The sequence below is a fragment of the Cyclospora cayetanensis genome, unplaced genomic scaffold (genome assembly GCF_002999335.1).
Source record: "Cyclospora cayetanensis isolate NF1_C8 unplaced genomic scaffold, CcayRef3 CcayRef3_contig_166, whole genome shotgun sequence".
Taxonomy (NCBI): domain Eukaryota; phylum Apicomplexa; class Conoidasida; order Eucoccidiorida; family Eimeriidae; genus Cyclospora; species Cyclospora cayetanensis.
In genome coordinates this window covers 3,983-31,777 of record NW_020312110.1, presented here as the reverse complement: position 1 = coordinate 31,777, position 27,795 = coordinate 3,983, and the positions used below count along the sequence as shown (strand labels likewise).

The following is a 27,795-nucleotide window of genomic DNA, read 5'->3' as shown; positions in this document are numbered from 1 at the left end:
ATGAGTCTTTCAATAGGCAAACGCTTGTGCGGGAGGGGGCAGAGAGAGCCTCAGATATAATACGGGCAAGCTGCAAGGACCGCGAGCTATAAATGACAAGAAGGCAGGGAGGTTCGCCTCCCAGGGGCTCTCCCTCACGTCTTCAGTCCGTCACTCTGCCGTTCGTCTTGCTTCTGATTCGGGTTATCTGCTAAACACGCGTTCTGCCGTTTGTTTGCCGATCTGATAGGTCCTTCCCCGTATGCCTGTGTAGTGCACCCGAAAAGGACTTTTTTAATCAACATGCAGGTTTGTGGCCGCTGCTGGATTTGCTGCAGCAGCCCCCCAATAACTCTACCCACCAATTTTGCAGGTCTATGTGTGTGGTTGCTGGTCCTCAAATCGCATGTTGCGTCGGCAACACAGCTGGTGACTGTCAGCCACCGCCATCGTCTCTACCATCTCCTTGCACGCTCTAGCAGTGCTTCCTGCACCCGCCCACTCCTATCAGTTGCCAGCGCCGCCCTACTGTAGTGGGCCAGGCTGCACTTGAAGCACTTTCTACTAAGTTAGTAATAGCTTATAAAGAATTGGAAAAAAACTAGCTAGTTGCTGTGGGTGCTCGTATACTTACTTATTGCAGAGCACTGTTCGCTCGATTTCACGAGACAATGTTGCGTTCGCGTGCGCTAGATTCTATGTGCAACTAGCTGTTAGTGCTCGGAGTGCTTGAACAGGGCAGCTATACTAAACCTCGCTACCCCTCTCGGGATCTTTGATGGCTGCGGGAAAAGCGAGGGAGCTTTTTTAAGACTCACGCGTTACCAAACAAGCTGGAATTGAATTTAGGTTCAAGTGTCTTGGCTAAGAAGTAACAGTACACCTACGCCCCCCACCTATTCGTATCTCTGATGCTTCCCATGCACTTCAGTTCTTCTTTCTCTCGCGTTGTCTCTGGCTTTCCCCCCGTTAAAACTTGGGAGCTGTCACACAGCCTTCTCCCTCAAGCGCTTTGCGCTACCCCGGACCTGTCCATAGTTCTGATACACTTTTTCTTTTCATGGGGTTCCTCGCTGGGATGCACAGCTGCGGAATCCCCTCTTCCATCGGCCTGTATGCCGTTTGTCCTGGTGCTTCTGATACCCCTGCTGGCTCTGTTCTTTCTGCTGCTGCTATGGGTGTTGCATGGCCACTAACATATCCTGTAGATGTATGCGGCGTGGTAGGAGTATGTACAGTGTAGAATTCAGCACAATAGTTGCAACAGCCGCACTAGGATCTTCCGACGGGCTAGCAACAACAGCTATTGGGTAAAACGAGTCTCGACTGCAGCATGAGTTGAGTGCACTCAACGGGATATTTATGGAAGTCTCCTAGGAGCCCCGCTACTGCCGCTAAGGATGGTTGTCTTGATCTTAATCGGCTTTCCGCACTGTTAGTGATCTAGGTTCCTTGGGGCCGTGAGATCTTCCGTTTTGCAGGCACACGCAGCTGGATTCTTCCAACGGGTTCGACACCATCGAGAACGGACAATACCGCTCGAAACAAGAGAGTTGCCTAAGCAGACCTTATGATCTGTGAATTTTCGACTTCCTCTAAGCGCTGCTGATAAGGCTCTATGGGTGCTGCTACTGCTGCTCAGGTCACCGTGGCTGGAGGGCCGGTGTGGCTGTGCTACTATTAATCCTGCTTCTATTGTCGGCCTTGTGGCTCCGTCTCTCAATCTATATTAGACATCATATGTATGCTCAAAACTAGTCAAAATATTCATATTTAAGTGGATCCAGCGCGACATACTACAGAACCTGTTGTTGCGTCCTCCATCACTGCGCGTTGTTGTTACTGCCGCTCCCCCCTAGGTAGCAGAATGCCCTGAAGCCCAGACTCTACCAAAGTCTCAGAGAGGTACATACGCATACATTGTTGAATATTCCCTGGCTCCTACTCTTAACGAGAAGCCTCCCCACGCAGGTCTTGCTTGCGTGCATGCTGGACTGCACGGATTCCATCAGTTTCCGTTGCCGCATCCGCAGAACCAGAATCACCGAAAGCACAAGAGACATCCTGAAATCCTCATTGGCAGTTGACTAACATAGCGGTCTTGAATAGACGACATCAGTGCTGCTGTGTAGCACAGGCCACTGTCGAAGCGGCGTATGGGGCTACTGTTTTAACAAGACGGGGGTAATGCAGAAGCGAGTTCAGTAGCATTTGCTTCAGGTGTATGGGCGGTGAAAAGCTAGCTGTGACACTAGAAGCGCCAGTAGTATTTTACACTTAATGAGTTTGGGCCTTGCCACAGAGGGAGGTGCAGATACACCACCAAATGCCCCTCTATGATACTGACACCATGGAACGTAGACAGTGCAAGGACCACTGCGGAGCAGCGTGCAGCAGGGAAAGCAGTAGATGCTGCGGGAGGAGGCCGCAGACAACAGCCAAAAGGGCGCTCGTGAGCAGAGGGCAGCCCAAAGTGAGAGTCGAACAAACAAAGTTTAAAACCCACCTAGTCAGCAGTGGTAACGCTAGTGCAGCGGCGGCAGCAGAAGCAAGATCGGCGGCAGTAGCAACGGCACGTCAGGCAGCAGCTGCAGCAACCAGAGCTGCTGCAGCTGCAAAGGCTGCACGGCTAAACAAGCACCCCAAAAGACCCTCCAGAGACAAAGATGACCGCCAAGAACCTCCAGCAGCAGCACGCCCACGCAGCAACCTCCAAATATGCCGTTGCAGCGCCAGTGCACCCTTGCAGTGCAACTGCAGCCGTGTAAGCTGCTGCTGCTGCGAAGTGAGGCGCAGCACCCTATGCCTTTGCAGCACCTGTTGCAGCTGCTGTACGCCAGAGGTTTCCAGGTGTGGCAGCCCTGTTGTTGGGGTACAGCCACGCAGTTGCGGTCTCGAGAAGCCTACCAGTGCACAACCACGAACTTGTTCTTGTGCATGTTGCTACTGCTGGGCAGCTTGCGGCAGCTGCAGCAACATGACTTCAGAAAACGAGCCTGAGTGCGCTGAGTACAGCGGCAACCGCAACCGCGGCCAGACGTGCAACATCGAAAGCGGCAGTGCTTCGACTTCTTCGTTGCTCCCCTGCAGCAGAAGGGGCCTCCTTAGGACATGTGCCTCCATCGAGGCAGCAGCAGGTGCTGCTGCTGCCGGCAGGTCAGTGGCGGCTAGAGGATCTGCTGCAGCAAGAATTGATGCGGCGTGTGCTTACTCCGTGGCACCGAACCCAACACGAAGTGCCAGCCAACAGGTGCAGCAACAAGAGTTGACGCAGCCTTATAAGCAAGGGCAGCAGCCGATGCAGATGCCGCAACTCAGGCAGCACAGCTTCGCTGTTGATGACCTGCTGTGGGAGATGCTGGCGCCATCATGTCAAGCTGCATCTTCTAAAGCAGAGGTGCAGGCGCATCCCGAGGAGACGATCTTCCAGCAGGAGTGGAAGCACCTACAACCAGGCCAGGAGCAGCAGCAGCAGGAGCTGCTGCTGGAGTGTCACAGCGAGCCATCAGTTTCAACAGCAGCGAGTAGCAGCAGCGGCGATCGCAGCAGCAGTAACAGCACGAAAGCCTTTGCGGACGCAGATGCTGCCTGGTGGCAGGGGCGGGCTGCAGCCTGGAGGCGACACGCAGTTTCCTCCTACAAGCAGTTGCAGCAGCTCAGCAAAACTCTCAAACAGCAGCTCCGCCTCATGCGCGAAAAAGATGCTACACTGTGTGGACAGCGAGCGTATCAGGACTACTACCCCTAGAAGAAAGCGCACTAGCGAACAAACCCGGCAGGCGGCACCTCGTAAAGAGGCGCCCCTCCCCGTTGCGGCTGCACTGCAAAAGACTGCACGAACTGTAGCAGAAGAGGCAAACCCTCCGCTCTTGCCGAGGGAGGCGACCTCAGATAATACAGCTACTCCAAATAACAATCAAAAGTCCTTCTGAACACCTGACGGCAGCGAGAATGCTCTGCTGCCGCTCGCGACACGACAGCCACCAAGCGCATAAAAAAGTGTCTCAGAACGTGGCACCACTCAGCTCAGCTGGTGACTGACGACACGCCTAGAATCAGACTATGTGTGCGCGAAGAGCTGCATTGGCTTGCTTCTTAGCAAAGAGATACGACTCGGCCTTGGGGGGCCTGCAGCAGTTGTAGAGCTTGACGCATAGGCATGAGGCTTTCGAGCGCTTGCAGCTGAAAGCCGGTGAAGTAACACAATGCCGAGCCATCCACGCGTCTCTCCGCCGAGCAGTCTAGGCTGGTCGCACCTGCCGCTGCTCCTGCAGCCTCAGTGGCAGCCGGTAACGACTCAGTCAGCAGGTGCAGGTACACCTCAGGGCTGCATGGAGGCCCCACAAAGATGATGCGCTGGCATCCGGAGAGGCGATAGCGCCGATAAAAGCAGAAGCGGCTTGTTGTCAGCAGCAGGGGCACGTCTCCTGCAGCACAAGCAGCGGCAGCAGAAGCACCATCACCATCACAGCGCATCTGAACGGCGTACACTCCTTGCTGTGTCTTGCATCTCCATGCTACCCTTAGACAACGCGAGGTATTGTGCCTCGTCCACCGTCTGGTCCCTCATTCTGCTCGCCTTCCAAGCATCGGCACAGCAGCAGCATAAGCAGCAGCAGCATCGCCAGCGGATTGCTGCACCTTTGAGGAACTGCTGGCGTGCGCGTGAAAGCTTGGCATTCGCCGTATATTCGTGGCAGACGCTGTAACTGACGCGTTGCTCCTTCAGAGCCACCCGCAGTCTGCGCACACATTTGAGGATGGACAGTAGAACTGAGGCTGCGTCATCACCGAGAGTAGGCATTAGCAGCTTGCGCGAGCTGCTAATGCCTACTGCGGCGATGGGAACTTCCCCTGGAACGTCTCGGCATAGGCAGCCACACCCGCCGCTGATAAACACTACTGCAAAAGATCACGGAGAATGGGGGAAAAGGAGCCAGCGAGCGTTCCCAAATCGTCAATGCAAGTGGGGAAAGAACAGCTCAACAAACATTCCGCGAATCGCAAACGCGAGATCCTTACCTGCAGAGCTCCAAGAAGGTAGGGACCACAATAAGAAGGCGTGAGGCCCCTCCAAGGGCAGGTAGAACCTGAGTTGAGAAGTACTCTATCAGTGCCTGAATGCAAAACACCCCCACGTCCAAACCGCAGCTCCTGTGACGTGCAGCTTCCGGTGAACAACTCGACAAACCTGTTTCCTCGACTCAGAAGGCTGGGGGAAGGGGGCTCCTACCGCACATGATCGACCCTCCCTTCCCGCTTCCCCCCGCTTCCCCCTGCCATCGTCAGAGACTTTTCCGGCATAAACAGAGTTTTTTTGCACGGAAGCGCTCAGCCAAGCAGAAGCCTCTGAACGCAGCGGCTAAGAGACACGTCCTTAGAAGGAGCAGAAGTCAGAAGGGAAAATGCGCAAAGAGTCTCACACGCTGCACGTGCTTGAATTCCCTGCATGCAACGCGGCAGAAGAGCTGCTGGACGCCTGCCCTGCTACAACGCAACGTTGCTGGCACCAGGCCGCGCGGCTTCCCCTTGGCTGCTTCTGCTTTCGCAACTTCCAACGCAGCAGCTGCTGCAGCATCAAGAGCAGCGACGGCTGCCTTCCACGCTGCTCCCTGCTTGCCCTCCTGCGCTGCTGCTGCCGCTGCTGCTGCAGCAGCCACACAGTCCGCGGAAGGGATATCCAAAGGCATGCACGCAGCAGCAAGTCGCGGATCAAAGAGCTCAATGCGTCCTCGCCGATTCGACGAGAAGGCATGCAGCAAAGCCCCCAAACGCGGGCTTCTGCCGCTGCTGCATATCACCAACTGACGGTCTGTACAGCCCAACGCGGCAGCCATTGAGGGCCGCAATCGCCGAATGTCGAAGGACGTATAGTCCTGAGGCGGCAAATTCGCGACCTAAACAATCAACATACAGCATCAAAACCAACAAACGAGGCACATGCACACACATACATGCACACACACATATTAAGCACATACACACATACATACATACGTACACACACATATTAAGCACATATACATACACACACATATTGAGCACATATACATACACACACATATTGAGCACATATACATACACACACATATTGAGCACATATACATATACACACATATTGAGCACATATACATACACACACATATTGAGCACATATACATACACACACATATTGAGCACATATACATACACACACATATTGAGCACATATACATACATACACATATTGAGCACATATACATATACACACATATTGAGCACATATACATACACACACATATTGAGCACATATACATACACACACATATTAAGCACATATACATACATACACATACACACACACACTAAGCACGTATACATACACACACACTAAGCACATACACAACAGAGGGAAAACAGCGTGCGCAGCTTCTTAAGGAATTTCGGAAGCACCAGGATCACTTGCTGACCTCGAGAAGTTCTTTAAGGAGTTGCCAATTCTGCAGAGCGATGATATCGGCTCTGTCAATCATCACTACCTCAAGAGACGACAAAAAGTCGAAATTCCGGTTGCTTTCTCCCTAAAGCGCACAGATACGCACGCACACTCACATATATATATATATATACGCAAACACACACCCCTGTAATTATGTATACATATATACACACACACTAAACATACATACACTCCGCAAAGGCCATGTATAGGCAACTCCATGGCTAGGACGAACATCAAATATTTCTACACAAAAGCCGAACTCCAGCCACGGGAACGCAAGCGAGAGGCTTTTTTATTTCCCCCTTTCTCCCCCCGCTGCCATACACACAAAAGCAAGCAAGAGTCAACTCAGAAGCAGCGCGTCACACAGCACGCAAAGGTCAGGGTCCACACCAAATAAATCCCACAACAGCGCAACAGCACGAACACCTCAAGAGGGGGCAGCATGGAATTCCACAGCAATGAAGATGACCACTCTCCACACACGGCTCCCCACCTTCGCGCCAGTCAGAGTACGCAAGCCAAGAGGCGATGCCACGATGAGGTCACTTTCAATCAACGGAGAATACAAGGCAAGCGCCTTGTTTGAGAGCCGCAAACCCAGACGGAAACTGTCGCTGCTATCCCCTTTGAAAGTTTCGATGAAATCGCGAGGTCGACGGGCTTTAGCGAAGGTGTGTTGTTGCTGCTGTATTGTCTCGCCAGCGGCTGCGCCGAATTCGTCAGTATACCTCTTTCGATTGAGCACCTGCAGTCGCACGCTCACCAGCCGTACTGCATCGCTGCCAAGAGAGGAAGTGCATCCTTGCCAAGAGCGTAAGTGCATCACTGCCAAGAGAGAAAGTGCATCATTGCCAAGAGAGTAAGCATATCCTTGCCAAGAGCGTAAGTGCATCACTGCCAAGAGAGGAAGTGCATCACTGCCAAGAGAGAAAGTGCATCGCTGCCAAGAGAGTAGGTGCATCACTGCCAAGAGAGTAAGTATATCCTCGCCAAGAGAGTAAGCATATCCTTGCCAAGAGCGTAAGTGCATCACTGCCAAGAGCGTAAGCGCATCACTGCCAAGAGCGTAAGCGCATCACTGCCAAGAAGAAACGGTCCATCAAAGACGCAAAGAGTGTTGCGCAGCATCATCGCTGCAGCAGCGATGATGCCGCATGGATGCAGCACTGAGAGATTTTCCCAGCGGGCCGCATCTCTCTTCTTGAGAGCAAGCAAGCAGCAGCAACAACCCCCCTTTTTCTCGTTTTTTCATGAACATCGAGAATTGATTTTTTGCTGCTGCTCTGCTAACCTGGAAGTTTTCTGGCAGCATTTGTAACAGAGCATCCACGACTTGTTTTGCGGCGGATCGGAAGGGGGCAAGCAGGAGCACACGAGGCCGAGTGTAGCCGCTATCCTGTTGTATTTCTGCTAGCCACTGCTCACAGACAGCCTCGCTCAGAGGCTGCTGCTGCTCCTCCCCTGCTGCTGCTGCTGCTTCTGTTGTGGCAGCGCTGCTGGGTTCGTCTGCAGTGCCTGCAGCCGCAGCGAGGCTTGCGTCTCCCTCCGAGGTGTCTGCTGCATCGGCTGTGGCGCCTTCTGCTAGGACGGGTGACTCGCGCGTCTGCAGCTGCTGCTGCAGCTGCTGCTTGTCGTGCTGCAGCAGGAGATCGTCGAAAGAGGCCTTGCAGGCTGCCCTGGTGAGGCTCGCTTGCCTCGACGAGGCATCCGGCAAGGCGCCGAGCACTGCAGCAAGCCTCGCTGCAGCAGCCGCTCTGCCTCTGGCCTTCAGGAGGTGCTGCATCGCATGCGCCGCGAGCAGACAGCGCACTTGCGGCGTGGCGAAGCAGTTCTCGTGCGGGAAGCACACATCCGCGTAGCTGTGCAGCAAGTGGTACAGCGAAGCCAAGCTCTGTGGCAGGCTCCAGCGACCATCTGCACACTCCATCCTCAAACTCGGGAAGTCTGCTTCTGACAAAGGAGATCTCACAGCCTCCAAACAACGCCGAAGGCCCCTTGCCACGCATGCAGGAGCCCCATAGGCATCGACTGGGAAGGAGCCAAGGTGTCCATACACCGCAAGAGGGTCGGTGGGGAACTGCCGTTCGAGAACGCCTTCCAGGAACGTCTTGCTGCCGCTTGCGGTGTGATTGCTGCTGTTGCTGCTGCTGTTGGTGGTGCTGCTGTTGGTGGTGCTGCTGTTGGTGCTGCTGTTGGTGCTGCGTGCGCCAGGTATGGCAGCAGCAGAACCAGCAGAAGCAGCAGAGGCAGCAGAGGCAGCAGGCATCGCAAGAGCTGGTCGGGGGGTAATGCGGGAAAGGCGAACGAAGTATGATGCGCAGCCTGGAGGCTGCAACGTGACTTCCTCAAGCTGCTGCTGTACTTGATTCTGCTGTTGCTGCTGCCGTAGAGACACGGGGCAAAAGGCCGTTCCCGCGAGGCTTTCAATGCATGCATCTAAATGGCTCAATCCAGCGCCGTTCGTGCTGTCTTTTAGGCTGCTGCTGTTGCCATCGCTCGGCGCAGATCCTTTGCCTTTGTTTCGCGCAGCAGCGCTGCGCTTCTGCTGGATAAACAGCCTACGGGCTGCTGTGGCGACTTCGTCGTCTACAGCCTCATCGAACGTGCAGGCAAAGTCGAAAGGCGGAAGCAACGAGGCTGCAGCGGCAGAAGCAGCAGCTGCTGCTGCTCCCGTTGTAGCTGCGAGGCGAGTTGCAGCCACTGCAAGGCCAAAAGACTCCATGTCGAACCAGGATTGCGTCTTGCGTCTTCTGGGTGCTTGTTCGGCAGCAGCTGCAGCATCGTCTTCTTTTGCTCCAAGATCTTCTGCAGACACATCCGAGAAAGTGTCGCAGCCTCCTGCCGGCTCTTCTTCTTGAGGCGGATCAACATAAACACACGCTGGAGCCTCTTCTCCAGCCGCCATCGTTCTTCTTCCTCCCTCCGATCTAGACGCATCTGCATCACTGGCGTCCTCTTCATCTTCGCCATCGGGTTCTTCTTGTTCTTCTTCTTGTTCTTCGGAGGCAAGACTCTGACGTGTCTCGTACTCGCTTGCGTCGCTAAGCAGCTCCTCTCTTGGCGCCGTAAATTCCGAAGCGCAAATTCCTGCAGCTGCCGCTTTGGCAGCAGCAGCGAAGGCTGCTGCAGAGCCTCCTCCTGAAGGGGCAGCAGACATCACCTGCAGCAGCCTTTGCAGTCGCGCTTGCGGCTGCTGCTTGGTCAGAGCAATAACCTCCCGCTGCTGTTTCTTCTGTTGGCGCCGCAGCAGCTCCTGCTGCAGCTCAAGATCCTTCAGCTGCCTCTTCAGTCGCTTCCGCTCCAGCTTCTGCTGCTCCTTCTCCTGCTTCTTGCGCTCCTTCTTGAGCTGCTTCTGCTGTGCCTGCTGCTGCTGCTGCAACTCCACTGCAGCCTCGTACCGACTCAGCAGAGACATGCCTCCGCCCTTCTTCCGCTTCCCCCGAAAGCCCTTCGACCGGCTTTTCACCTTTTTCGCCATCTTCCAATGTTATATGTACATACACTCCGCGGGGAGGGCCTGCCTCTCTACCTCGCGCCGCCTCGACACAGCTGAGGCAACGTAGCGACGGCGTGGCCAGCTAGGACCTAGCAGCTCCCGTCGCCTCTCTGCATCTGCGATTTATCAGCAAAAAAATCCGCTTAAAAATCCCTCCTATACGCGGCGACTGCTCCTGCTCATGCAGCCGCCGCTGCTGCTACGCCTTCCGTGTGGGGCTTTTTCAGGAGCCTCGCACTCGCGCCTTCCGCCGCAGATGTCGCTGAGTTTCAAGAAATATTCCCAAAAAAGAGAATTCTCAGGGCAGAATGAGCAGAAGCGCTTATATTGGAAGATCGGAGCCTCCAAGTCTTCGCTGCCGTCGCCATCAGCGCGCAAAAGCATGCACTGCCGCTGATCGGTGATAACTGGCACCAACACCTTCTCACGAGGAGCATGCGCGTGTGCTGTAGATGCGCAGTAAAAGAGGACTCAGCTGCCAAGTCTGAATGGCAAACGAAGCCTTTCTCCCTCCGCAGAGAAGTGCTGGGAAGCGTTTCTTTCATAGCGGGTACCATTTCATCGGCTGTGTATCCCCCCCCCACCCCCCCCTGCATGTCTCTTCTGCACGCGCATACGAGCGCTCCCTCCTTTCCTGCTACGCCTCTGCATTCTATGCAAGATTGGCTGCAGTCGCTGCTTCCCCTAGCCTACAGTCAGCGCCATCAGACACGCAGCCGCTTCATGGGTCAGTCCTCTGCGTTTTTTGAGAAGCGATTTTTTTCTCCTTCTCCCTCCTCGTCGTATATCACGCGCATGGGCAGAAAAAGATCCCTTACGGCTTTAGATTCTGAAGATGTCTACGCGCGTTTTGCAAGACAGCAACTCAGCGCAGCTGCTAGGCCGCTCCCGTGCAGAGAGGCTGCTGGATGGGGTGTACGCCCGTCAGCGCCTCCAACTGCGAAAGCGGAGACGACAGATGCTGCAGCAGCAACGGCGTGAAATTCTGCTGCCTGAGGAACGCGCAGCTCGGCAGCGTCTGCTGATTCGCCTTCCGTCGGAGAGGGAAAAGCAGAAGCAGCAGCAGCAGCTGCAGCAGCAGAAGGCAGCAGCAGCAGCAGCAAAGAGCGGTCCCCTGTCTCTTGAGACTGCTCTAAAGGATCTCATGGAAAAGCACTTTCGAAATAAGAGCAAATTCGGCAAAGCTGTGCGGCTGTTACATCAGATGTGGGAGGCTTACTTCTGCTGCAGCAACTGGCGTCCGTTCGTGTCTGCGTTGCTAGCCGCTGCTTCTTCAGACTTCGCTTACACAGATCCGCAGGGAAGGCAGGCTGTGTCGATGCTCTTCAAGACGCGAGTTATGCCCTTGCTGCAGCAGCACGAGCAGCGAGAAGGCGAGAAGGCAGAAGCCTTCAGACGCCTCGCAGAGGCTAGAAAGCAGCACCAGCAGCATCGCATTCAGGAGCAGCTCGCCGCATCCGCCTTTCCTTCTCTCACGAGCAGCAACTGCAGCAACTGCAGAAACTGCAGCAACTGCAGCAACAGCGCAAGAGGAATGCTGCAGTCTCGTGCGAATGCAGCCGCTGCGGCGGATGTTGCTGGAGCAGCTGCTTCTGCTCTGATGCGAGCTGAACTAGCAGCCTCTCAGCAGCAATCAGCGGCTGTTGCTGCTGCTGCTGCCGCTGCAACGCATGCTTCTGGGGAGGATTCCTTCTTAGGAGCCGGCAGCAGCAAGCACAGCTCCAGTGCAGTCCAACTGAGTGCTGAAACAGTGAAGTTGCTGCAGCTCATTCGAATCCGCTGCGTAATACATCCACAATTGCAGACCGATGACGCCTTCGAGTTTAACGCTGCCGTTGCGGAGCTGCGGAACCTGCTGCTGCAGCTGCAGCAGCAGCAGCAGCAGCAAGACGAAGAGGAGGATGAAGAAGACGATGACTTCGACGAAGAGGAAGAGGAAGACATGGACGCAGAAGACGACAGATTTCCAAAACACCCCAGGCTGCCAGAGCAGCCGCAGGGGGAGCAGCCGCTACAGCAGCAGCAGCAGCACTGTGCAGAAGCAACACCCCCTTGTGCAGAACGTAGCCTTCGCAGCAGCGATGCGAGGCTCTTTCCGCTCAAAATCGAGAGGACAGAATCCTCAAGCGCTCCTGCAGACCAAGCAGCCTCATCAGCCAATTGTGCTCTGTCAGATTCGAGCACAGCTCAAGGCGCTAACCAAGCAGAAGGAGCAGTAGCCGATGGTGCTGCTTCCTCTGAAGCGTCTGTAAAAGCAGAAGGAGCAGTAGCCGATGGTGCTGCTTTCTCTGAAGTGTCTGGAGAAGCAGAAGGAGCAGTAGCCGATGGTGCTGCTTCCTCTGAAGTGTCTGGAGAAGCAGAAGGAGCAGTAGCCGATGGTGCTGCTTCCTCTGAAGTGTCTGGAGAAGCAGAAGGAGCAGTAGCCGATGGTGCCTGTGAAGCGTCTGTAGAAGCAGAAGGAGCAGAAGAGGCATGGCCTATGCCTACGGGGTACAGCAGCGTTTCCTTTCCTTAACCCCGCAGAATTCGCAATCCTTTGAGTCGCTTTGATTGAACGTTGCAGCGGACTTGAGGGAGGGAGAGAGAAAGATTCTGCTGCAGCTGCAGGTTGCTTGTGACTCTAATTGTGCGTGAAGGAAGTAGATTCGGATGCAAACGGCATCGGATGTGTGTCTGTGTATGTATGTGTGTGTGTGTGTCTGTGTGTGTGTGTGTGTCTGTGTGTGTGTGTGTGTGTGTGTGTGTGTGTGTGTGTGTGTGTGTGTGTATGTGCACGTGTATGTGTCTGTGGGTGCATGCGTCATACAGGAGGCAGTCGCTCTTGGTGCTTAGCAAGTGCTTCTTTCTTGATGCGCTCTCCACAGTTTTTTCGTTTCGCACGGTGCGCTGCCTCTAGAGTCTACAGCACAGCAGCTTAGAGGCTTTATATTTAGATTGGCGTGGATACGGAGGTGGATAGGGGGATATCTTTTAAGCGCTGGGTCGGTTGTTGTTGCGGAGTCTCTGGCCTGAGAAAACCTCCTGCCGTTGCAGAGTTGTTGTGCGCGTGTCTTTGAGTTTTTTCGAGTCTTTTTGCCTCCTTGTTTTGCCTGTAGATACCATGGGCACGCGCGTCAGTCGAGCAGCTTTTCCAGTTGGCGTACAGACACCGGCAAGTGTAACTGCGCATTTGTTGGCTCTGCTTTTTCTGAGGGGTTCCTGCAACGGCTACTGCTGCTGCCGCTTGAGCGCTGTCTGCATGCGACTTCTCAGCAGCGGCAGAGAGGGCATGCTGTGTGTATGGAGGGGGCTGAGGTAGAAGGCTGCGATTCGGCACCGTGCTTGTGTCTGCAGAGACATTTTCAACGACAGCGAGGCACAACAAATCGCCGTCTGGCAAGCAGAACTTAAAGCCTCTCCAGGTAGTGTGTTGTTGTTGGTGCTGCTATTTTTTCGCTCTGCTGTAGCTTGGCACACTCAAGTCTGCCCCCTCCTCCTAAGACACGGGGAGAGGCTTGCGCGTCTGCTACTACTGCTGCTGCTGCTGCTCTTTTATGGTGAAGCTTCTCAGTGCCTGTGAGGGGTGGCAGTGGCTTTGCTGTGGCGGTCTCTCTTGTTTCTTGCTGCAGCTGCTACTGCTACTGCTGCTACTACTACTGCTGCTACTACTGCTTCTGCTGCTACTACTACTACTACTGCTGCTGCTACTACTACTACTACTACTACTACTACTACTACTACTACTACTACTGCTCTTTTATGGTGAAGCTTCTCAGTGCCTGTGAGGGGTGGCAGTGGCTTTGCTGTGGCGGTCTCTCTTGTTTCTTGCTACTACTACTACTGCTGCTACTACTGCTACTGCTGCTACTACTACTGCTGCTACTACTGCTACTGCTACTACTGCTACTGCTACTACTACTACTGCTACTACTGCTGCTAGTACTCCTGCTGCTGCTGCTACTGCTCTTTTATGGTGAAGCTTCTCAGTGCCTGTGAGGGGTGGCAGTGGCTTTGCTGTTGCGCTCTCTCTTGTTTCTTGCTGCAGCTGCTTCTGCGGTGTCTGTCTCCGCCCTTTCGATTGGCGAGGCCGCTGTGCCTGTGAAGGACGCTAGGGAGGAGAGGATCTTTACGGATCATGGTCAGTCTGTGTGCAGCGGCTGCTGGCGCCTCGTTTTTGTGAAAATCGCCTCGTAGACTTCCGTTTTTGAAGGCTACTTATGCGCGCACTAGTCACCTGCCTTTGCGGACTCGCCAGTGCGGCGGGCTCCTTTCTGTCCGCAACAACAGATTGCTGGTGTTGGTGCTATTTGCTTGCATGCTTCGAAACGTGCTCGATCGATGGCAGCGGTTCTGACGTCAGCTGCTGCTGCTGCTGCTGCTGCTGCTGCTGCTGCAGGGTCTGTTACGTGGTCTCGCAAGCAATGCGGATGCTGACGGACAGGGAAAGCAGCGTTCTCTCAATCACAGCAGCGCCGCTAGCAGTGTTGCGAAACGTCTTGGCAGCTTCCCGCAGCAGCAGCAAAGCCAACACAGAGGCAGCGGGACGCTTGGCGGCGCACTGTGCATTACGGGAGGAGCCCGTTAGTTCTCGAGAAGATTTGACAGAGGCCTCTTGTGCCTAACTACGCCTTGCATGCATGCGTGCAGCGTTTTTCTTGAGATGCTGGCTGGGTAGTGGGGAGGCAACACAAAATGAGGATAGAGAGGCTTTTCTAGAAAAAACTTTTTTTGGCGATCCTTGTTTGCGTTTGCGTGATGCCGCTCGAGCATTCTGTGGGCGTTCACTAGAATTATCAAATTTTAGAGTATGTTGCTGAGTAGATCTGTAAGGCCGTCGCACCTGCTGCGACTCGAATTGCACTTTTTTCTAGTTTAGCATACTCCGCCGTCCCTCTAGGCGTTTGGCAGTGGGCTAGATATTGCCGTAGTAGGTTCACTGCTAGGGTTATTTCCTCGTAGGACGACGCTCGTACGCTTCGAAACAGGGACTGCAGAGTGAGCCTATTCAACTGTTTCTTTTTCTAATACAGCTTAGACCATGTAGTTTCTCGAGGAGTTTGGTCTTAGAGCGACACACTGCATTTTACTGGCATTTCGTCCTTTCCTGGGCTTTGCTAAGAGTTGCGGTGCCACCGAAAGAGGGGAGGGCAGACGTTGGCGCACTGCTTTCCGAATGAGCGAAACATGCCCATCCATGACGCAGCGGGGAGTGCCGGTTTCGCAATTACGCTTTGCCGAGCCAAGCGTTAAGAGGGGCCTCCTTGGGCTGTGTCGCAAGTAGGCAGCCGCACCAGCAGCGGAAGCGGATGCAGTGACCAAGCGAGCCGGAGGAGAAGAGCCTTGCGGTCTGCTGGCGTGCAGCAGCCAGGCTAGACTTCCGAAGCGTATCTCTGGAGACTGCGAATCCCTTCAGTTCGTTGCATGTGGTGCACCAGTAGCCGATTCGGCAGCCAAGCGAACAAAAGACAGTTTTCGCGGCGCTGGTATGGCGGGTGTGAGGTTTGCGGGGAGTGCTATTGTTTGGCCTGGCGATTAGAGCCCCCTCGTTCGTAGCTTTCAGGCACGCACGCCATCGCGTGCTGCGCACTGCCCCTCATCCTTGTTGCGCCTTTGCAGCCGCTCTAGCAGAGCCAGTTGCTGCTGCGGGGGGGGTACGCGGGGGGTGGTAGGACGGGGTGTATGCTCCCCCTGCACTGGAATGGAGAGTGGTGTGTCAGTAAGAGGCCTGGGGGTGTTGGCCATCCCTGCAGTACCAGCAGCGACCACAGTAGTCTCTGCAACTGCTGCGAATAGAAGCGTAATATCCAAACTGTGGCTATAGGGGACTGAGCCGTTGAGGCTAGGCTGTTGGTCAGCCGCTGTACGGGGAGCGGTCTTTAGAATACAGTTTTCTGCTGCAGCCTCAACGACCGCAGCCGTTGCTGCTACCAGCGCACTGCGCTCCTTCCAAGCTCCCCGTCACGTACTGCCTTCGATTTTGGTGGCTCCTCAACTGCTGCCTGCCTTCGATTTTGGTGGCTCCTCAACTGCTGCCTGCCTTCGATTTTGGTGGCTCCTCAACTGCTGCCCCTGGCCAGATAGTGCGGGGGAAGGCTTGCTGCTAGGGTATCTGCAGCACGTGCTAGAACAGCGGCGAACCGCCCTCCACAAGGCAGGAGCTCGCAGAGGGGCAGCTGTACCGACAACGACAGACGTGAAGGAGTGCCTTGCTCGACGCTCCTTTAACCTGTCTAGGGGAGTACACAAGGCCCAGGGGAAGCTATGTGTCTACAAGTGCGCCTGCGCCAGCCGGCTAGTCCAGCTTCTGCAGAGCAGTAAGAGCTAACATGTATTAATATGCCGCCAAATCTGTGGGATATAGTGTGTATGTATGTATGTATGTGTGTGTGTGTGTGTCTGTGTGTGTCTGTGTCTGTGTGTGTCTGTGTGTGTGTGTGCGTGTGTGTGTGTCTGTGTGTGTGTGCGATTCAAGAGCTAATACCGCAAGCCGTGCTTAGAAAACTGGCTAAAGAGGCATTTGCAATGTTGCGGAGACCTACATGCCTGAAGACGGAGTTCTAAGAGCGCGGGTCAGCCTCCGCATCGGCTCTTTGTATAAGAAACAACAGTGTGAGCCAAAAGAAAATCTATGTGCCAAACTGCGCTGCAATTTATAGTGAAGGTTTCTCACAGCCGCGTTCAGACGCACATTCCATCACCATCGTGCAATGTTTCTGCCGCTCGAATACTTGCGGCTGCTGCCTGCCGTGAGGGGCGAACGCTAATCTCGACTCGCATGTAGGGGCAGCATTCTGAATGCATTCCCCCCAAAGAGCGTACCGTATCAACTGCAAGCAGAAGGGGAGGGAGTTGCGCAGGATGGGGAAGGGAGGCTGCGCTGTGTTCTACTGAGGCGACAACGTGCAGTCGATGCGGATACCATTACTAGCCTTAAAGCATGATAGGAACGGAATGACGGGGAAAGGCGGGAGGACGGCAGACCAACAGGCGCAGCCGAAGTGGTTGGATGAAGAGCCCACACTCGCACTCATCATGTGCGCGGAAAAGAAACACACATATTCGCAGCAAGGGAAATCGGCTTTCCCCGCCGCGACTGAGAATTTCACTTGTCCGCCCCTGCCCGTCCTCTATTCCAGTGCCACTTGGGCCCCTGCTGCTTCCAGCTTCGCCTTCATCGCTGCAGCCTCCTCGGATGGCACCGCTGCAGCAGCAGGAAAAACGCGAGCAGCGACTGCAACCTTCAGAGAAGGGGCGGCATCAGCAAAACGCCTGCTTCCGGAGCCGCGAAGATACGCACAAGAACGCTCAACACGTGCAAACCGCGACGGCAACAGCAACAAACGCGAAGGCAACAGCAAACAGCACACGCACTAAAGAGCAGCATCTCAGCACCGTGTAGAGACACTTCAACAACAAGAAAGGCCAAAACGCGCCAGGCACTGTGCAGCAGGGAGATGAGCCCATATACAGGTATCCGCGAAGACTTTTCCTTCCCCGATTTTAAGCACATTAACGTGTATATACACACATGTTATTGTATATACATATTTATGTATATATAACAACATATGTGTATGTCCACGTCAATACGCTCAAAATCGGGGAAGAAAAAGAAGACCAGATACGTAGATATAGACATATATATATATGTAAATACCCTTTTTGATGATTTTCGGCGCTTGTTCTACGAGTTCCTTAGCCTCTCTTAGGCCCAGGGCGGTGATCGCCCGAACCTCCTTTACTACAACCACCTTTTTGCTGCAATCAAAGCCTAAGAGCCGTACGCAGCAAGTGGCTTTCTTCTCTTCTGAGAAGACACACAGACGCATGCATCCCCGACATAGATTACTGCATGCGCAGGAGCACGTTTGCCGGGGTTGCTGCAGTTTGAAGAGCCTGGACCCATAAGGCGCTGCGGAGGTACTGCTGCATCATGCGCGTGAAGCGAGCGGTAAAACTTGCAGCGGGAGGCTGGAAGCAGCAAACCGCGTGTAGATAGAGAAGCACAAGGAAATTAGAAAACGCCGTTGAATGATGCTGCGCTACGTTCAAGCAACATGAGGAGGCTTTGCTGAAAGCCACCAATACGGAAAAAGCTTGAAGAACACAGAGGGTACCGCACTCGCCCCTCACATAAACACGCAGACACGCAATTTATGTACGTATATCCCTTTCTGTCTCTCTCTCTCTTTCTCCCTCTGTATCGCTACATATATGTATGTATCTTCCAAGACATAGATCAGTCATTAAGGACGCGCAAAGCAGTTGCGTATACACAACACACAGGGGGGGAAGGAGGCGGATAGACACACGGGAGGAGGATGGAAGCATTTGCTGTACACGCAGCTGCCTCTAGCCGCGTGTACGGACGGAGGGGGGAGGGTGGGCATATTTATGCGCTGGAAGGAGGGAGGTGCCGCTGTGTATACAAGTATGTATGCGGATGCAAACATCTTCTATGAGTAGTATGTATGTGAATGTGGTGATGTATGTGTGTATGTTGATGTGTGTGTATATGTTGATGCGTGAGTACATGCAAATGTTTCCACTGCGCACGTGCACACACCTTTCGCAGGCGAAGGCTTGGAAGCGTTTTCTGCCGCTGCACCTTCTGCTGATAATGGCAATGCCTCCGCAGCTGCGGGAGGGGGGGAGAAGCCAGCTCCATTACCAAATCCAGGAGGAGCGAATCTGTACGCCAACAGGAAAGTGCAGTCGCAGAGACAGCAGTAGCAGCAGTCCACGCGTCGAACGGAGAGAGAGACGGTCTGCGCACTAATGACGTGCCCTTCGCTCTGTAGGATTCTTGCCGCTCGCGGTAAGGCGCCTCTTGCTCTCTGGAAAGCTTTTAGAAAGCCCACGCGCAAAGCACAGCAGCGAAGGCTCAGCAAGTCGGGGAGGACTGCTAGAGAACGGCGTGCGAAGACAGTGCTGCGATGAAGGGAGAAGGGGAGGTAGGCGCAGCGAGAGGCGAGAAGCGCTAGGAAGCTACCCCATAGGTTGCTGCATCATCGTTCCGGCGAAAAGACTCGAAGGATGAGGGAAAGGCGCTCGACCAGCAGTCATCGCCGCATTGAAAGTAGGAGCTGCGCGCAATGCATTAGCAGAGGGACGAATATGACTTCATGCCTCGTAGAATACCGACTGCCTCTGCAGCCTCTTGAGCACAGAAAAGGGGTGTGGGGGTGTTGTACCACCTCCTCTCTGAGCCAGCTTCTCCTGGCAGAGATCGCACAAGTCTGCTGCCTCCACGAGGGTTAGACTCATCACTTCGTCTACCAACCGCAACACCTGCGACATCCGCAGCGGGAAAGCGCGAGGCGGTATCTGTAACAGTAGGAGAGACTCTTTTCAAGCCTGCATGCAAGGCACCCGCTGTGAAAAAAAGGCTGCAGTAAAGGCACTCCAGCAGTACAGCCGCGTAGGGAGATGGCAACCACACCTTATCAGAGGGCTTCCTAGCCAGACTCTTCGACTCCTCCTCAGAAGGAGGATCTTGAATCTTCTTGAAAACATCGTACGAAGACGCATATCCCACGTGTTGCTGCAGCATGTGACGCTGTGTAAGCAACAGTCGCTTCTGGGAAACACGGACTGCGCGGAGCATCATCATTCTTGGCAAAATGTGTCCCCCCCCGATGTATTTCTGTGTCTGTGAGTGTGTATGTATAGATAGGTGTATGGGTGGGTTTCTTGGTATCGGTTTGTTGGAAGTATAGGAGTACGTGTATGCGTCTGTGTAGCTGCCTGTCGGCGGGGGAGGGGGAGGAGGCGTCAAAAGAGACGCCTCAAGTTGACTCCTGCCTTCAAATGCTCTGTGCGGATGCTACCCCTGCACGAGGCCCCTTTTCCCCCGTTTCAGACGCCGGAGCGAGCCAGAAGGGAAAAGGTGAGCGGGAAATCTGCAAAGAGCGCTGGATACGCCTTTGAGGGGGTCCAGAACGAAAGAAAAACACCGTCAAGTGCAGCCGACTCTGCGAGCAGCAGCGCTTCTACGGGAGGAGAAGGCTGGAGCGGCTGCGCCGGAGGCAGCGGCGGCTTCAGAGGCACCGGCTGTACAGGCACGCAGTGCTGCCCTGTACCGCCTTTTGGAAACAGCGCGTAGCAAAAGCATGAAGGCTGTCCAAATTAAGGCTCGACGGAACGTTGAGGCGGGTAGATTTTGCATGCATGCAGCCCAGCGGCTGCAGCGGCTGCATGCATGCAAAATCTGCGCTGCTGGAAGAGACTTGTGCGCAGCCACCGCTGCCGCCTCCCTGGTCAGGCCCTTGCCAGCGAGCACCAGCAGGAGCAGGGAGTGGCAGCTGTGTTGCGTCTTCCCCTTGTCTTGAATGTATTTTTCATGTGTATTTAAAGGTTTTAACTCGTTTTTGCCGCAGAAGCAACCGCCGAGCGGCTGCCGTTTGTCTGTCTACGGCCGTCCGATCTCGCGCCGGGGGTGTCTGTACACCCGAAACACCCACCGTCCCGCATCGACTCTGACAACAGCAGGCGGAGCAGCAGCAGCAGCAGCAGCAGCGGACGAAGCACATCCAGCAGCATCCCCAAGAACGCGATATCTGCACAGACTTTAGTAACGGCAGAAGACACTTCGATCCCAGCCTCTTGGCGCTGCTCTGATGCGGCTCCAGCAGCAGCAGCCACTGCTGCTGCTGCTGCTGCTGCTGCTGGCGTCTACGCAGCGGCCTCTGGCGCTGCAAGCAGCAGCAGAGCAGCTGGCAGCAAGACATCTTGTTGGTGTGTCAGTGGCAGCCAGGGGAGGACAGGCAGCAACTCTGCACGCGCCAGCGCTCCTTCGAAGGCATCGAGATCTTTCGCCTGCAAATGCAGCAGGCGTTTCACCTGCCTCGGATTCGCAGCGCATGCAGCTTGCAACCGTCCTCCTCCCTCACCCACACGGAGCGTCCGTCTTCCCACAGACACGTGCAGCAACACCCCCTGCGAGAGACACCTCCAGAAGAAAGCCTCTTGTTCGCCCCCTACCTGCAGCTCGGCTAGGCAGCCTGTCATCGCGATGGAGCTTCAGCAAGGCTGCTAGAGAAGCTGCGGAGGACGAGGCATCCCCCTCCCCACCTTCTCTAGAGACTCCTTCAAGCCACGAGAATTACTGCGCTCTGCTGCGTAAAGCCAAGGGCGCACTGAGACTGCTGCACGATCAGGTAGGCTGCGCGTGATTTTGTTTTTTTTTCACGACAGCCGCGTTTCCCTGCTGCTGAGAGAGGGATACGTATACGTATGTATATATACATATATATGACATATATTATAAGTATAGACATACATCTACATATGTATATACGTATATATATATATATAGTTATGCAGCCTTTCTAGAGGGCAACCGTGCTTAGCTACCACGTTCTGAGCGTATTCTGCGCATTCTCTGCCTTGCGCTGCCGTGGCGATTGCAGATTTGCATGCAGCTGCGGCAGCATGAACCCGAACTACGCGTCATTGGTCGGTCTGTAGGAAGACTGGCGCTGCAGTGTATTGGCAGCCTGCTCCGCATGCACCTGCTCTCTGCCGCTGTTTTGCTGCCCCTCTGCAGCTCCTGGGGTATTGCGGAGCCGCTAGCGCGCGTCCGATTAGATGATCCCTTTCTTCTGCAGTGAGACAACGACTGCGGCTGCCTCCTTCGCTGCATGCACCTGTTCGCTCAGCCGGTAGCTCGTCAAACACACGCTATGCGCAATGCTTGTGTATGTGTATGTGTATCTATGTGTGGCAGTGCAACCTTTCGCTGAAATTTCAGAGTTTGGCGATGGGTGCTCGATGCCAAACTTTGTGCACTGGACACTGCATGCGGCGCTGGTGGGGTTGTTGCGGTTATTGTTGTTTGCAGGCAATTGCATCTGCCCGCGGGGGCGACACCCGCGATCTACGGGTTGGAGTTCAGTGAAGTATGTTCTCCCCTGATATATATATATATATTTATATTTATATGTATTTGTATATATATATGGGAAGGATAAGGGAAAAAGGGAGGGGAGGGAGGGGGTCGAAAAAGATGTTACTGGTTGGCTGCTACGCCCACGCTTAGAGAGGGAGGAAATTCGTCCTGTAAGAGAAGCCTGATGTATCTATGGCTGCTAGCGTGCAGACTGCTGCCGCAGTCTCTGCTGCTAGAGCGTTTAAGGCGGCTGTGTGGCAGGCAGAGAACTGCTGCTGTGTTTGCTTCAGGTGAAAATTCCCACGGAGGAGGCTGCTGTCTGGGGATCCATGGAGAGAAGCTGCCAGCGCGAGATGCCTCAGCAAGAGGCGGCACCAACTGATATCCTTGCAGCGTTGCAGGAGAAGGCGGCTGTGGGGTCTGAACAGCAGCAGCAGCAAGAGCAACAGCAGCAGCAAGTCTTTCAGCAGCAGCAACTCCTCCAGATGCAGCAACAGCAGCAGCAGCAACTACAACTAAGGGGATGGTTGATTCCTGCTGAGCAGAGCAGCAGCAAAAAGGCAATTATTTGCATGCACGGATGGCTATCGAACCGCCAGGCCTGCCTACCCTTTGTGGAGGCTGCCAAAAACGTAAGCCAGATCGATCATTGTCGCTTTGTAGTTGCCGTTCGTGCTGCTGTGGCAGCTGATACTGCTGTTGCTGTTCGTGCTGCTGTGGCAGCTGATACTGCTGTTGCTGTTCGTGCTGCTGTAGCAGCTGATACTGCTGTTGCTTTCGTGCTGCTGTAGTAGCTGATACTGCTGTTGCTGTTCGTGCTGCTGTAGCAGCTGATACTGCTGTTGCTTTCGTGCTGCTGTAGCAGCTGATACTGCTGTTGCTGTTCGTGCTGCTGTGGCAGCTGATACTGCTGTTGCTGTTCGTGCTGCTGTAGCAGCTGATACTGCTGTTGCTGTTCGTGCTGCTGTAGCAGCTGATACTGCTGTTGCTTTCGTGCTGCTGTAGTAGCTGATACTGCTGTTGCTTTCGTGCTGCTGTAGCAGCTGATACTGCTGTTGCTTTCGTGCTGCTGTAGTAGCTGATACTGCTGTTGCTGTTCGTGCTGCTGTAGCAGCTGATACTGCTGTTGCTTTCGTGCTGCTGTAGTAGCTGATACTGCTCTTGCTGCTGTTGCGCGTGGTCGGAGTAAAGGGAAGGAGGCGTTTCTGCTGAGCAGCTGCTCTGGAGGCGCTGTTGTTGCGATTGTTGTCGTTGGGAACGCGAATGCTGATGCCGCCGCAGCTCAAGCTCCATCGAGACCACCACATTTTGTTGCTGGATTTAAGGGGCAGCGGAGATTCCCCTACTGTGCGCAGAGCAGTTGCTGCAGCGGCTGCGAGTGCAACACGGGAAGGTGCTCGAGGAGGCAGCAGCAGCAGCAGCAGCAGCTGCAGCAGCTGGCCTTTTGAGGGGGCAGTGTCGCAATTGGCTGTGGATGCGAGAGAGGATCTGCGAGCGGCTGTGGCGTTTTTGAGATCGCATCTTCAAGTAGACAACATCGGCATCTATGCGCAGGGAGGTTCTGCCATGGGAGTGCTGCTGCTCACGGTGAGTAAGGCTGTGGATTGGACGACATATTGAGCAGCGCTCGATGCGCGCTGCAAGCATGCAGGGCGGAGAGCAACATTTTAATGCCCCCGTGTGCAGACACCAGGGAAAAATCCTGCGTAGCTGCTCGCGCTGAATTCCAGCAATGCGGGTTCATTCAGCTGCGCTGAGTTGACCATCGCATGGGCTATAAGGTCGTGAGTGTCTATATATATATATATATATATATATATATATATATATATATATATACGTGAGTGTCTATACATACATATACATATACGCGAGTGTATAAGTATATACGCGAGTGCCTATATATACATATATATATATATATGCATATATATGTATAGATATATATATATCTATACGGCCGCTGAAGAGGCGCGCAAGCAGCCGAATTGGTCATGAATCTGTGCCTTCGTGTTTTGCGAGATCGCTGCTTTGTATGCAGGCGGCAGAGGGGGACTGGATGAGGCAGCAAGGAGTGACTTTGCAGCATGTGTTGCTGGATTCCCCCATATGCAGCGCACGCTCGCTGCTGCAGCAGCAGCCGTCCATCCGACGTCTCGCGCGTTCGGTGCTGCTGCTGTTTCAACACCTCGCTTGGGGGCTTGGCAGCCGGTAAAAGGCATGCATGCATGCATGCTGATGTCTCCACGTCTGTTTAGTCGGCAGAAGGCTGAGGGGGGGAGCGTTTGCGAGTGCAGAGGCGGCAGCTACGCCGCGCACAGGCGTGTGGCAGCTGCCGCAGATGCGTAAGAAAATAAACGGTGCTTCGTCACCTCTTCTTCTTACGCTTGTTGCCAAGCGAGGTCTCTCGCACGGGCTGTGCTGCGTGTTTTGCGTCTTGCAGAAAATCGGCAGAGCTTCGCAGACTCCGCGCCTGTCTTTCCTTAGGATCACTCGCGAGCAGCATGACTACAATTCTCGTCAGCAAAGAGGACAGGCTTCAAGCCTGGCCTTTGCTGCAGCAGGAGCTGCTGCTGCTCGAAGAATGCAAGCGTCCAAAGTCAGCTGCCTCCTCGCTGTCGTTGCACGGCTACATGTGCAGCCATTCTTCCTTGCAGGCAGCCCTCCTTCCTCCCTTCTTCTTGCTGTCGTGCATTCAGCTGACTTCGCTGCTGCTTGGCGGCGCTGCCTCCGCAGCCGTTGCATGCCTCTCCATCGCTGCCGAGCCGAAATTTCTGTGCGACTTCACGGGCTGCTGCAGGGCTACCTTTTTGCTGAACAAAGGGGCTCACTGCCAGTTGGCGGCTGCCAATGCGGAGGCGTTCGAGCAAGCAGTGTCGCATGCGTTTGTGACTCCTAGTTTGCTGCAACGCCTGTGGCAGCGCATGTGGCAACCTGGAGGCCCCTCTCCTCCGGATGCGCAGCGCCTCAGTCCGAAAGATTTTTCGGCTTTGAAGGAGGAGCAGCAAGAAGTGAGACTCCACGAGCAGCTGCAGCTGCAGCAAGAGAGGCAGGTGAGTTCGAGGCGCGCTTTCCTCCGTCTCCCTCCCCCCACATAGCACCCACACTCTGGCGGCTGCGACTGCCTGCCGTTGTTTGCGGCAGCAGTGGTCGCTTTCTCCCACCGTTCTGCGCGGTGCAAGCCGCAGATTCTGTGTGCTGCAGGAGGAAGAGGAAGAGATGCTTGAATTAACAGATACTCAGGATGAGGCGGATATGTAGCTGCTGCAGTCTGCAGGCGCTGTTGAGGCTCCCCGTGCGAGCGTCTCTGTCGAAGTGGGTGGGGGAGGCCTCTCCTTCTTCTTTGTTCCTCAATCGTCTCTGCAGTTAGAAATCGATTGAGGCATGCGCTGCCCTGCAGCCGCTGCTTCGGCGCTCGTTGGTGGTCGTGGAAACGAGTTGCGTTCGGGAGCTGCTGTCTCGCCAGAGCGAGGCTAAGCCTACACCCGCTTTTCCCCTAAGCAGTGAATACGCTACCGCTCCAGGCACACTTCTCTGGGGTGTGGGCTTAAGGCTAGGCTTGACGGGGGCACAAGGCGCCACTGCTGTTTTGTCGTGCGTAGTGTCTCCATCAGGTGTCTGGCTGGCTGTCACTCACTGCGCCGTTAGTTCCACACCTTTCCAGAAGCCCCTTTAGGCGCTTTGCATGCGCGCTGGTCGCCCTCTTCGCGTCGCAGGCACCTCAGCCGCATTCCATCAACCGCTTCATCACACAGGCTCACCTGACCGGGCTGTAGGTACTCCACAGTAGTATGTACACGCCACACACTCACGCTATCAGGCGCTAAAAAAGCTCCCCAGTATATTCACAAACGGGTTCTTCTGCTGTTCGTGCCTCAGCGCACTTGCCGCCGTCGTATCAGGCTGTTACAGGCAGGGCACAGTGTAACTGACAGACGCCTTGCAGGCGTCATATGCGAGGACTCTCGCAGCCACCCTCAGATTTGTCTGTATGGCAGCACGCAGCAGCCTCCCTCCAGTGAGCGAACTGCGTGTCGTTCGCCAATACAGCCCCTTCGGGGGTTACTCACGGGCAGCATTAGGGAGCATATGCAGACAGACGAGAGTGCGAGGAAGATCTCCCACGCTTAGACCGATCTACCCACAGGCGGGCGGTATTAGGGAGCATGCTAATAGAGACAAGAGTGCGAAGAAGATCCTCACTCTTGAACCAACTTGGGAACGCCCCGAAAGCGCATATCCCTAGTGCAAAAGTGCCTCACTCGCTGCATGTACACACTACGGTTCGAACGCTCCCTGATCTGCAGTCTACCGTGCCCATGCTTGCTCCCTCGTTAACGGCTCTCATAACTCAAAGCCAGCGCATGCAGGGAGGGGGGCGGGGGAGAGGGACGCTTGACCAGAGAATATTCCGTGCACCGGATAGACGGGGTATTTATTTGTGGTCGCTGCAAAGGCTAGACGCGCGTATCCCACAGTAATGCAGCATCCGAAGAGTGACAGAAACACAGGTGTAGGGGTCGCTGCAGCCTTGGAGGCCTAGCGTATATGCGCATGCAACAGTTTGGCTCGGACGACACCAGGCGTTCATCTTCAGCGCACAACATCGGCGTGCCCTGATCAGGAGCTAGCAGCCCCCACGAAGGGCTCAGTCCATTAGTTACTTCTGAGTGACTCTCGTCAAGAGGAAACAGCGAGGCATGAGTCGCCCAAGTGCAACTGGCTTCGTATACCTACCTAGTGCCGAGAGGCTTAGGCTTCCTGAGGAAGCCGCATCAGCAGGCCATGCGCGTGATGCTACGACATCCCGTGTCGTTAGATCAGTACAGCAGCAGAAACACGCAGAGGACTCATGGACTGCTGCTCGCCAGCCACACCCCTTCTGCACAGTGCCTGTGAGATTCGAGCAGTGCAGGAAGAAGCGGCGAAGCCACAGCAGCGCAGGCAGCAGCAACACGAGTACCCTAGCAGCCATCATACGGCAGTCCGATATATTCGCAGACACCGCTCCTTTCGACTTTTTTCCCGCTTCCTGTGCGACCATCCCCAGAGGTTCGCCTTAGCGGCGGAGGCTGCTGCTGCGGCGGGTGTGGCGGGAATATGGGTGTGTTGCTGAAGACCCTACGACGCTTCTTACTTTATTTGCAACGTGTGAAGGCAAATATGCAGAATGGAACGTCGTTAACCACAGATGTAGCAGCAGAGTGCAGCAACACCCGGGTGTACAGACAGTAGCTGCAGCAGCAGTACGGGCTGCGGTTGGTGGCTGCAGCTGCTGTCCACGGCCACCGACCCTATTACCACTGGGAATATGCATTTGATATGCATTGCCTACGTTTTAAGGGCATCTGGACTGTACACACGGGCGCTGCGGTAGCAGCAATATCGCGGAGACTAGCAGCAACGCTGGCTTAGGGCGTATCCTTCTTGTTGCTGATGGTTGCGCTGCTGCCTCTCGGTCGGTTCGGCATTGATCATCGCCTCTAGCGCCATCAGATAGCACAGAAGAGGCGGTCGGCCTCTCTGGCTTTCCCGTGCGACAGAGAAGCAGCAGCAGCGGCAGCGGCAGCAGGAGGATCGTTTCTCAGAACAACTTCTGCACTGAGATCGTCTTCCAGTAGTCCGTCTGTTTGCACACTGCAAAAGGCTCGCTGTGTGGCATCTGTCATCTACGAGGAGGCCTTATCTGTGCTTCCTCGAGCGCTGCTCCTCGCAGGCTCCGCGAAGAGGTGTCACCGTGAACGGTGCATGCAGGCTACCAACAGAGCTCTTTCTCCCTTGAGGTGTATGCATATATATTCGAACACAGACAGCCGCACCATTCGCACTCGCGGGCAAACACGCTTCCTGAAGCTGCGGCAGCAGCGGCAGCAGGAGCAGCAGGAGCAACGCACGCATGATCAAGAGGGCTGCTCGCTCGTGCAAGACTAGCAACAAAATCAGCATGAGCAACAACAAAAGAACGCA

At 54.8% G+C, this 27,795-nt stretch overlaps 3 protein-coding genes across 3 annotated transcripts; 1 reads left to right on the top strand and 2 right to left on the bottom strand.

Annotated features, from left to right (window-relative positions):
* Window positions 1–4,074: 4,074 nt before the first annotated feature.
* Window positions 4,075–15,278, bottom strand: LOC34619688. Its single transcript, XM_026337124.1, has 10 exons — window positions 15,230–15,278; window positions 11,511–11,548; window positions 8,001–9,941; window positions 7,755–7,961; window positions 6,957–7,208; window positions 6,429–6,539; window positions 5,403–5,876; window positions 5,002–5,096; window positions 4,621–4,721; window positions 4,075–4,406 (listed from the first exon to the last, which is right to left on the bottom strand). Exons 3-10 carry the CDS (start codon window positions 9,939–9,941, stop codon window positions 4,075–4,077), a joined length of 3,513 nt encoding a protein of 1,170 aa, XP_026192909.1. The 5' UTR covers window positions 11,511–11,548; window positions 15,230–15,278.
* A 1,787-nt stretch (window positions 15,279–17,065) lies between these two features.
* On the bottom strand, window positions 17,066–20,802 carry LOC34622523. The gene is made up of 8 exons (XM_026337123.1): window positions 20,659–20,802; window positions 20,584–20,605; window positions 19,381–19,472; window positions 19,133–19,229; window positions 18,931–19,024; window positions 18,464–18,869; window positions 17,596–17,740; window positions 17,066–17,139 (listed from the first exon to the last, which is right to left on the bottom strand). Exons 1-8 carry the CDS (start codon window positions 20,800–20,802, stop codon window positions 17,066–17,068), a joined length of 1,074 nt encoding a protein of 357 aa, XP_026192908.1.
* Window positions 20,803–21,355: 553 nt separating this feature from the next.
* On the top strand, window positions 21,356–25,089 carry LOC34622522. The gene is made up of 8 exons (XM_026337122.1): window positions 21,356–21,546; window positions 21,781–21,838; window positions 22,119–22,460; window positions 23,110–23,328; window positions 23,870–24,039; window positions 24,272–24,427; window positions 24,629–24,881; window positions 25,033–25,089. The coding sequence occupies exons 1-8, from the start codon at window positions 21,356–21,358 to the stop codon at window positions 25,087–25,089; spliced, it is 1,446 nt and encodes a 481-aa protein (XP_026192907.1).
* The last annotated feature ends 2,706 nt before the right edge of the window (window positions 25,090–27,795 follow it).